This window comes from Marmota flaviventris, chromosome 15 (assembly GCF_047511675.1).
Source record: "Marmota flaviventris isolate mMarFla1 chromosome 15, mMarFla1.hap1, whole genome shotgun sequence".
Lineage (NCBI taxonomy): Eukaryota > Metazoa > Chordata > Mammalia > Rodentia > Sciuridae > Marmota > Marmota flaviventris.
Window position 1 is genome coordinate 1,524,740 of NC_092512.1, and position 10,605 is coordinate 1,535,344.

The 10,605-nt window shown below is 59.9% G+C and overlaps 1 protein-coding gene across 3 annotated transcripts; it reads left to right on the plus strand.

The window, feature by feature from the left end:
- Positions 1-505: 505 nt before the first annotated feature.
- Ly6h (lymphocyte antigen 6 family member H) lies at positions 506-4,436 on the plus strand. 3 transcript variants are annotated; one of them, XM_071602389.1, is made up of 7 exons: positions 506-632; positions 1,166-1,281; positions 1,913-1,984; positions 2,259-2,378; positions 2,840-2,967; positions 3,468-3,587; positions 3,877-4,436. In XM_071602389.1, the coding sequence occupies exons 1-7, from the start codon at positions 531-533 to the stop codon at positions 4,110-4,112; spliced, it is 894 nt and encodes a 297-aa protein (XP_071458490.1). In that variant the 5' UTR covers positions 506-530; the 3' UTR covers positions 4,113-4,436. The 3 variants fall into 3 exon arrangements, with proteins under 3 accessions (XP_071458490.1, XP_071458492.1, XP_071458493.1); XM_071602391.1 differs by lacking the exon at positions 2,259-2,378; XM_071602392.1 differs by lacking the exons at positions 506-632; positions 1,166-1,281; positions 1,913-1,984; positions 2,259-2,378 and adding an exon at positions 2,446-2,591.
- The last annotated feature ends 6,169 nt before the right edge of the window (positions 4,437-10,605 follow it).

The window sequence follows — 10,605 nt, forward strand, 5'->3', positions numbered from 1 at the left end:
CTCTGACTTTTCCATCTCATTTCTAAAGATTTTATTTTTTCCAGATGGACATTGGTCATCAAGCTTGACAGTGCCTTGTTCCATTCTTTAATATATCTTAAGAATGCTGAGAAGATTGACTCTATCTTTCCATATTTCCAGTGTAGTGAGTATTTGGGGATTTGAACCTACTGCGACCTTGTTTCTGTTGAGTGTTACTTTGTTTTCTTTGGATGCAGCTGATTTTATTATTCTGACTTCATGGTTGGTCAGGTGAGTCCTGTGAACCAGTCCCTGCACTGGGGGTTGCTTACCTGCAGAGATGTCACACTTTTGTTTTTGGCCGCTGCTGTGGGCCACTCTGGTGCCCTTGGCGGCTCAGCTTTCTACGGAGTCTCAGGCCCAGCCCCCTTCCTACCCCATTGCTCATACACTTTGGGGGTTTGTTGCAAATGCTACCCCAAATCTGCAACCGTGTGGGTATGCTTGGCTATAGCTTCCTACAGATGGAGCTGCATCTCTGAGCTGAAAAGAGGTACTTTGACCACCTTATGTGGGTACTAGAGAATGTACCCCTGAGAGCAGCCCTTGATGACTCCTTGGATTGCTTAAAAAATACTGCAGCTCCTCACCTGTGGGGCGAGAGCACTCAGGTTCGTTTGATGTCATTTTTCAGTACTTCTCCCTGTGACAAGGCTCCAGGCCCCACTCTGGTACTCTGCTCAGAACCACACCTTTACTGGCCTCCCTCCCTGCCCTGGACCACTGAATGCTAATCTCTACCCCCAGTTACGCTCCCTGCACCTCCAAATACAGCTTGCCCTGGAATCCTTGCCCCAGATTCTGTCTCTGCAGAATCCACACCAAGACCCAGGATCTCTGTCATGTGCAGGTCTGGATTCTGCCCAGAGCACCTGTGGCCTCCGTGTCTGCCCCCTCTCAGCAGCAGGCTCTGGGGCTCCTGTTTACTCATTTATTGAAATTCCTCTTACTTTCTTGAGAGCTCTGTAATATTTTCAAAAGTGCTGTGCTTGAGCTGTGACCTAGTTCTTGCTGTCTGCACCTTCTAAATCCTGACTCTTCCTCCAGGTGTCAGTTCAAGATCACATCCTTGGGGAAGCTCTCTCCCACCCAAATGCAAATCCCGGTCCTCTTAAACTCTTGTCCATCTCTTCTTTGCCTACAGTCCTCCAAAGCTACACAGAGGAGGAGCACTGAGATGTTTAGCTGCTGCAGCCCGATATTGCCTGTGTCACCTGGTCAACTGTGTGACCCTGAGCTGGGAGCTCAACCTCTGTGCAGGTATGATGGAAACGGTCAACAACCCTGCAGAGTAGGGTCGTTGTCCATCGTACTGAATAGCATACACCAAGTTTCTAGACTAGGAGGAACACATAGTATGTGCTCAATAAACATTGACTCAGCTGGTCACATCTTACAAAGATACAGTACTAGTGACAACCATTTGTCTAGGGTAAGACTCGGGAGGACAGAAACCTACCTCTATCTTCTCACCGCGTTTCCAGCGCCAACGCAAGCGCTAGAACAGTGGCACTTTTTCTAGCCAAAAGAATGAAAGGAGGTCTAGAAGGACCGACGGTGGCTTCTGGCTTACCCAGTGCGGGGCTGAGACCGATTCCAGGCACAAGGGAAAGCCGGTCCAAACCCGCGCTGCCTCGCCAGGATTCTAGCCTTCCGGGTGTGGGTGTGGCTGGTGACAGAAGTCCCTGGGGTTCGGGCTGGGGCTGAGGGTGGGGGTCTTCTCGAGGCCCCGAGGAGAACTGCCTGGAGCAATAGGAAACGAGGACTGGGTTGGGAGGGAGGGGCCCCACGCTGGGAGGCTGAGCCGGCGGTGGGTGACGGGACCTGCACGGAGCACCGCGGCTTTACCTCCCTCCCTCTGCGTCTTTGTGCGCTTCTCTTCCTTTCGCAGTCGACGTTCTTCCGAGAATTTCCAAGGGGATCTCAGCCAAGCGGAGGGGGAAGGGATCCTGCCCACGCCTGGGTAGGGGGAGGTGGGGGCGGGGATGGGGGGTGGTGGGGGAGGTGCACCGGGCCGCGGTGGTGGGCGCGGGAACCCGAGAGGGCGCGCGCGGCCCGGGCCAGCGACCTGCCGCGGGGCCGCGAGCCCCAGGCGCCCCCCCCCGCCCGCGCGTCTCCCCGCCGCCCCCGCCCCCCGCGCGGCCCCCGCCCCGGCTCCGCCCCGCCCCTCGCGCGGGGTCCGCGTCTGCGGCTGCGTTCCCCGAAAGACGAGGCTGCGCCCGGGTTCCGGTCCGCAGGGAGACCGAAGGGCACCACTCCCCGCGCCGCGCACGCCGCCCGAGCCCGGAGTGCGGACACCCCAGGGATGTGAGTGCGCCCCCCGACCCCGAGGCCCGCGCTCGACGCCCTGATCCGCGGTGAGCGCCAAGGCGCGCGCGCGGGAGCCGGGGGAGGGGACCAGGCGCGGGGTTCCCGGCCCCCTAGCCCAGGGGTAGGGGTGGGGACGAGGCGCGCACCCCTCCCCTGTCGGCAGGTACGGTCCGCTCCCACCTCCTCTTGTCGTTCCTGACCCGACGCACTGACAGCTCCCCAGGGAGGAGAGACGCCCCCCTCCCCCGTACCCGCTGCAGGTGCCGGGCCCGGGGTGGGTGCAGCTTGGGTGGTCACCTCGCTGGAGAGGGCAGACCTTTTCTCCCTGGCGGGGAAGCTGTGATGGTGGACGCGCTGGGGGATGGGTGGGGGTGGGGCTCGGCGAGCTGCTGGCCGACCCCCAGGTTTGGATTTCTGGGAGGAGGACTCATCCCGAGGCCAGAAAAGGGGAGGGTCCCTGCGCCTCAGCCAACGGCTGGGTCTCCTGACCGAGGCTTCTCCCCGCAAGGCCTGCGCCCCAGAAGACCCCCACCCGTAGCCCCCGCGCCTCCCCGAGGCCCGCCCGGAGCATGCTGCCCGCAGCCATGAGGAGCCTGGGCCTGGCGCTGCTGGCCTTGCTGCTGTGTCCCGCGCCGGGTGAGTTGGGGTCCGTGGGGCAGGGGCAGGTCACCAGAATATCCGAATCCTCCAAGGGTTCGGTTCTCACCACGCCCCTTCCCAGCCCCTGCGACCCCAGGCGGCCCTTGCCGCTTGGCAGTAGCCACGCGGGTCTCTCCCAGCCCCCGACGGCACCAGGCACCTTTCCTCCGGGCTGCTGGTCCTGCGTGGGTACTCCTCGCTGCCCAGTTGTCCGGGTTCTCACACTTCTTCTCTTCCCAGAGCCCCACCAGGCTACCCACCAAGTCCTCTTTGGGCCTTAATAGCTTGGGACCCACCCAGCTCTGGGGGTGTCTGTGAGGCGGGGCAGGAGTGTGCAGGACACGGGGTGTGGCTTGCTCATTCCTGTCCAGTGGGAGCTGGAGCCACCTCTGTGGGCGTGGTTCTGCCAGGAGGGCAGGTGGGGATGGAGGGGACACAGGACCTGGCTGGTCAGGCTCCAGTTCCTCTGGTCATCTTGAGCCCTGTGCTCTGCCCAGCTCATGGCCTGTGGTGCCAGGACTGCACCCTGACCACCAACTCCAGCCATTGCACCCCGAAGCAGTGCCAGCCATCGGACACTGTGTGTGCAAGTGTCCGGATCACCGACCCCAGCAGCAGTAAGTTGGGATCAGGGTGGGGGTGAGGTTGTTGAAGGCAGACCCTGGGGAGAGCTCAGAAGTGTGGTTCTCCGAGCCCCCCTGGGCTGGGATGAGTACGGGTTTGCGGGTAGGGTGCAGCCCAGCTTTTCCGTCCTTGGCCCCTTAGGACCCCTTTCTCTGTAGATCCCAGCTTCGGTGGGTTGAAGGCCTCAGCTCTGTGGCCCTGGCCCCAAACTGACCTGGAGGGTCTTGGGGACAAAGCCGAGGGTCCAGGTGGAGCTCCAGTCCCAGTCCCTTGTCTCCCCAGGCAGGAAGGATCACTCCGTGAACAAGATGTGTGCGTCCTCCTGTGACTTCGTCAAGCGGCACTTTTTCTCAGACTATCTGATGGGGTTCATTAACTCTGGGATCTTGAGAGTCGACGTGGAGTGCTGTGGGAAGGACTTGTGCAACCAGGCAGCCGCTGTGGGGTGCAGCCCCTGGGCCCTGGCTGGGGGGCTCCTGCTCAGCCTGGGGCCTGCCCTCCTCTGGGCTGGGCCCTGAGGTCCCTCCTTCCCACAGGGTTCTGAGCTTGTTCCCCTGAGTCCGGCTGGCACTGCCTCACCCCAGGCTGGTCTGACCCAGGCGGGGACACCACTGGCCAGTACTGTGGTCTGTGGCTCTCACCTTCCCTATGTGAGACCTCCTGCCTTTTCACCAGCTCCATGTCCCAGGCAGCTGGATTTCTCCAGGACACCTGGTGTCTGGGCAGGAGGCTGGGGACTGGGGGTGAGGGCAGGAGCTGGGACCCCAAGGTCCCCTAGGGGAAGTGAGGCCAAGCCAGGCACAGCCCAGAAGCCTGGCCTGAAGGGCATCGTCTACAGAGAAATAAAGTCACTTCTGAGTCCTGAGGCTCGGGTCTGAGCCTGGGTGTGATGGGCGGGCAGGTCCTGGCGGAGAACATGGAGGGGCTCAGATAGCAGTCAGGTGGGGGCATCTGTCACCTGTGGTGTCACCACAGGGATCAAGGTGGTGGGTGGGTGTACTGGGCTGCCTGAAGCTGCCCTGAGTGGGGGCTACTTGGGCCTAGTGAGGATTGGGAGCAGTGGGCGTGGGGGGCTGAGGGTCAGGATGAACAGGATCACAGGGTGGGATAAAGGTGGGGTGTGGGAACCCTGGTGCACCCTCAGACACCAGGGTGTACACAGCTGCACGTCAGCACACACACAGACAGCAGCGTGTGCACACATGGCCAGCGTGCACAGATGTTCCCCCACACCATGCCCACAGACCACGCACCCTGGATCCTCGACAGTGCTCACACCCCGCTCGGCCACAGGTGTCTGCTGGTATAGGCACCAAGACATCCCCACAGCACCAGTTCAACCTGGTATGTCCCAGTGCACACTCACGTGAGCGTGCCTGGGTTCACACCCACCCTTGAGTGCTATGTTCTATGTGCATGTGGACACTCATCACCTCTTGCTCCCAGCCACTCTTTTGGGGTCCCTGGATGGTGAGGCTCTGGGATGGCTGAGAGCCCCTGGAGCTGCTGCAGGCCACATGAGCCCTTGCTGGGTATCTGCAGCTCACCTACCCTCAGTTGGGATTGAGCATGGATGGAGTCCTGTGGCCAGGGCATGAGGATGCTATACCTCCTGTGGGCTGGCACCTGTGCCAAGGGACAGGGAGACCCACCCAGGTAAATCAAGGTGCCCTCCTAGGTCTTCCATGCCAGCTGGGGGTCTCAGATCTCATCCATGACTCCAGTCCAGCCCAGCCTCCCGCCCCCTTGAGCCCCTGTGCCAGACGCTCCATGGGGTTCATCTCGTGGCCCAGGCTTACAGCATGCTGCTTCTCTTCTCAGGAGGCCGCCAGCTGTGGGGATGTGCTCTGAGCCCATTTTCACACAAGTCTTTGGACTTTGGCTAGTGCTCCCTTGTGCCACCTGTAACTGACTTGGACTTCCTGCCAGACTGTCCTGGGTTCCTCAGAGACAGAAGTGGTTCCTGTGGGATCTGGCCTCAGCTTTGCTCCCAGAGGCCCTGCAGGAGTGTCGGAGGGGACCAAGGTGGGGCGGGGCCTCCAGTCCCTGCTGGACAGTGACACTGGCTCCGTGCCGTGGCACAGCCTAGGGACTTGCCCCTGGAGAGCCGTCGCCCCTTTCCATTTGAATTCTGCTCTGCTGCCCTGTTTTGGACCCCTGCTGCCCCCACCCTTCAGTAACATGTGTGGCCCCCTCAGGTGCCTGGTGTTTTGTGGGTGCTGGGGATCCAGCTGGTGCAGGGGAGGATGTGCAGAGAATCTCCGGAACCCAGGGGCAAGATGCTGCAGCCGGGGAGCCCTGGAGCAGGGTGGTGGCAGCTCCTGGGGAAGCCTGGAGAGCTGGGCCGTGGAGGCCCCCGGCTGTGAGGATGTGCTCTGAGCCCGCGTCCACACGAGTCTTGGTGTGCTGGATTTATTGTTTGAGAGAAGCATCTGAAAACAAAAGGGAGTGAAATTCTCCCAACTCTTTGAAGATGTGAAATTAGAAGGGAGCCTCCGATTCCCACCTGAGGGACTCCCGAAAGAGGGGCAGCAAGCTGAGGGGACCCCGCAGGGGACGCCAAGTGGCCGATCTCCCTAAGCTGGCGTGCTCCCTGGAGTTTAAGCCGGTCCTGCCGACAGACTCCGCTGCCTGAGGAGCCTCCGTCCTCGGGCCAGCGCTGGCCCACGGGGCCCTGGGTGCTCTTTCCCCAGCAGCTCCAGCCGCCTCTTCCCAGGTCAGTGCCTCTAGGTCGACCTTTTGTCTCTGACCTCTGCTGAGCTCCCTGGGACTGCGTGGCTGCTGCGCTTACTGAACCTCCCTTACTGCTGGGCGTAGGGGTTTGTTTTCAGGGGACCACCTGTGTCCTCACAGCACTGTGGGCCAAGGGACACATCTGCAGGATTGATTCCCTGAAGTGGAAAGCTGAGTCAGAGAGGAAATCTTACTGGGAGGTAGGTGCTCCAGCGAGGCCATGTTGGTTGAATTCTTCACACCCTCTGTGGCCAGGGCTCGCCACCTTCGGCCATTCTGCCCTTCAGTGGACAACAAGAAGCTCACTGTGATCCGTGTAGAGAGTTGTGGGTGCAGCCGAAGGACTCCATGCTGCTTAGCCACTGTGATTCCCCCATGCAGTCTGTCCCACCCTTGCCCGTCCCACTCTGGCCTTTGCTCTTGTGTATCAGGGACTCGGGTGTCCCCAGGTCGTGTGGTGCATGACCCTCGGTGCATTGCTGTGTCCACCACCTGAATGTCCGCTGTGCTCAGAGGTCGCGCACGGCGGTCATCGTCCTCTGTGTTCAGGCTGTGCGTCTCAGGACCTCTTCCACCCTCCTGCACAGTCTCTGGACGCTCCAGAAGGTTGCAGACCTGGTTGCTGCATTCAGACGTCCAATCCATGGCAGAAGGGCGGCTATTCTCTCAAGTGGCCCCCTTTTTCTCAGCGCCATTTATTAAATAATGCACCTTTCCCCGATGACTTAAAACGTCAGCTTTGTAACGTGATGTGTCCTGCCCCAGGGTGCCTCTGGCCTGTCACCCGTGGGGGCCCCGTGTCGTGCTGTGCTTCTCCGGCTGTGACAGCGTTCATAGCCTCTCAGCTCCTGCTCAGGCCCGTGCCCTTCCGCCCGCTCCTCCCGCCTTATTCTGGAGGTGACTCAGGCCAGGCCCGGAGCGCCCATCTGATGGGCTGGACCTGGGTTGGCGCCCTCCCTGGGCGCCTTCCTGCTCCCTCCCCGCAGCGCCTGCGCGGCCTCCCTTGCCGCTCCGCTCCCCTTCCTGGGGCTTGGCGCCTTCTTGATACATTGTTGCTGGTGACTTGTAGCTTTCCCGGGTTTCATAAATGGGATTTCCTCCTTTCCTTCTCCTTTAACTGGTTGTTTCTGGGGTGGGAAGCTGGTGTTTTGACTCTCTTGGGGACATCTGTTCCTAAGCGTCCCACCTCACTCAAACGGGAATGAGGGGGCTGCTTGTGTAGGGGAGCAGGTGGCAGGGCAGGCAACTTGGGTCTCTGGTCTTCGTCTTCCAGAATCCCAAATCCACCTTACCCTGGCTTTTCTGAGGAACAGGGAGATCCCCAGGAAGAGCCTCACAGACATTTCAAAATCAGGCCTGGGTGCAGGGGCACTTCCCTCAACCCAGGAGGAGGCACCCTGAGCAGGTGGGGAGAGGAGAGATGAGGCTGATGGGCTCAGAGGTGCCCAGCTTCCGGGGAAGTGCTCCTGGGGGTGGAGGCCTGGGGAGTGACAGTGTGGACGGCACAGGTGGCATCCAATGCCATAAGTAGTAGCTTGGCCAGCAACAAGGGGCAGCGAGGCCACACAAACTAGGGCGGAGGTCATTTTGGCGGCAGCCTGTGTGGATGGGTGGTCAGCACCATGGTGTGAGTAGACAGCTCTGTCCCTGCTCCCTCGTCCCCAGTTGGATGCCGCCCTGGGGAGAAGATGTGGAGTGTGCTCCGTCCACCGAGATGGGTTCCTGCCCAGAGAAAGGTGGGTCTGGAAATAAAATGGCAGGGACATCACCATGTGTTCCTTTTCTGGCCGCATGGTGGACTCTGTGCACTGTCCTCTCTGGTGTCCACCCCTGTGTGTGCCATGTCCTCTCTGGTGCCCACCCCCATGGTCTGCCTGCACTGGGCTGGTGTGGGAGCATGGTGCCCAGCTGACCTGGCTCCACCCTACCTGTTCCAAGTCACATGGCCAAATGCTAGGGGCTGAGAGGCTGCAGAATGAAGTCCCCAAATTCCAGAGGGGAGCAGGGTTCACAGTGCAGGAGCTGAACTGCAGAGAATGTCTGGGTAATTGAAGTAGCTGCAAGTGACATCACCCCTGTGCGGAGGAGAGCCCCTGTCCCCGAGCCCTGCAGCCCTGCAGCAGCACCTGTTAGGTTTTGAGGGGTGCACATGGCACCTGCAGATGAGCAGCTCTGTCCTCCCGTTCTCCTTTGGGCTTCAGGTCACTGCCTGCTTTGCAGAGCGTGGCTGAATGAGGACTGGGCCGCGGGTCTCTTCACAGAAGGCTTTCCTGCACACCAGGAGCTGTTTGCTGTTGTGCTTGCAAATCTGTCTTTATTCAATTTAGACTATTTATTCATATTTCAATTATATTTTTAAACTCAGGAATGGCTGATGGATTTAGAAGAAACCCCCTTTGTCATCTGTTGATACAGCCAAGTATTTTCTCTGCTTCATGAAGAGCTTGTACAGTAAGCTGCTTTGCCAGCCACCTTGGCCCTGTGACCTATGATTCTTCCACCCCACTGCCACATAGGACGTGTGCTTCGTGGGACGTCTAGGGCACCTTCAAGTGAGACCTGCTGTAGTTCTCCTCTGACATCTTCACTGGAGCAAGGAGTCCCACAGCCTTGCAGAGCCCCAGGCGTCTCTGCCTCCCCCGCTCAGGAATGGTCTCCCTGCCCCGAGAAGCTATCACCAGCAGGTGCCCTGTGCCCCTCTGCTCTCTCTGTTGTCGCTGGTGCCGGCCTCCTCCCAAGTGCTGGGAGACCACATCCATCTCCCCTTCTTTGTACCCAGTCATGTCCAGTTCTAGGTCTTGTTATACCCACTTTACACCCAGAAGCAGATTTGGAAGTAGGACTTTGAGACGTGAAGCCTTCACCGATTTGCAGGAAGTGCAGGGCTGCCTGGATCCAGATTTCCCTCTTGCTTCCTTGCTGTGTGATCCCAGCAGAAAGCCTAGTTCTGGGTCGGAGGTGGGGCACACCCAGCTCAGGGGTGTTGTGCCCCAGGAGGCCGAGCTGGTCCCAAAGCCCAGCCTCTGGCTCCTTCTGTTCGACACTGGCAGAATGCTAGTCCAGGCAGGGAGTCGGGAAGTGGTGGGTTGGGTGGGATTTGGAGGATTAGCAGCTCCCCCTCAATTCCTGGAGGTTGCATGGGGCAGGAAGGGGCGGGGGCTGGTCCTGGGAATCAGGCAGGGGGCTCCTGCATGTTGTTCATTTGCACCAACTAACAGTACTCCAGCAAGAAGTGGGCCTGAGCCCGGGCTGCGTCCTCCCGCCGTTTCCACCGGGGCGTCTTGTGCAAGTACACAGCTCAGTGGTCTGTTCTTTATGGGGGAGTTTGCTGCCGACAGCCCTGCACTCTGCCTTGAAGATCATGCCCTATGGGTGCCCTCCCGGGTGCTCCGCCAACGCCTGCCAGCTCTCCGGCTGGGCTCCTGCTCTTGTCTTCTGCGGGCTGCATTTTTGGGTCATTCACCTGTTTCCCTGCTGAGTGCTGTGGTGGAGAGCCTTGGCCAAGTGCCCCTGACCTGAGTATGGGGACAAGTTCCCTGGGGCTGGCCTTCTGGGCCTGTGGAGCATGCACCTGTCAGGTGTGGCTGCTTAGGGCCACGCCAGCGATGGTGGAGACACCTGGGTCCTCGGGGGCTGTTGGACTTTGCCGCTGACTGGTGGTGAAAGATGCTGTTGCACTGGCCCCAGTGCACAGACCCAGGTCGACTTGACCTTCAGTTGCTGCCAAGGTGTGACTGGCTCCCCTTCCTGCATGATCCTCTCCTGCGGCCATGGTCGCGGGGGCTGCGTTCCTCCAGGCGCTCTGCTCCCAACCTCCCTCTCTTTCCCGTCCCACAGTTGCCTCCTTGTTTTCCATTCCTGGGTGCTCTCTTGCTAAGTAGACATTTATTTTCTCTGAATTTTTATGTGGTCACTATTTTTATTGTGGCTGTGAGTCTCCTTGTGCCTCCTTACAGAGCCTCTGGGAAATGCCATTACACAGGCGGAATGTCCCATTTCTATTTTAGGGAGGCTTAAGGGGTCAAGGCACTGCGTTGGAGCCCCATGTGGCCCCACCTTGGCCCTGAGCAGGCCGAGCCACCCCTGGGGCACACAGCACTGTGTGGGCTGGGCTGGGCCTACCCTCGTGGCCCTGCTAAGCCCGACACCTCCTGAGAGAGTGACAGTCTCCCTGCTGTCAGTCCCCTGCCAGCCCTTGGGGCTCAGCACTTGGGGGCAACAGGGAGGCCTGGCCTCTAAGGTCTCCAGGGAGCCCAGCCCCAAACTTAGGGTTTATCC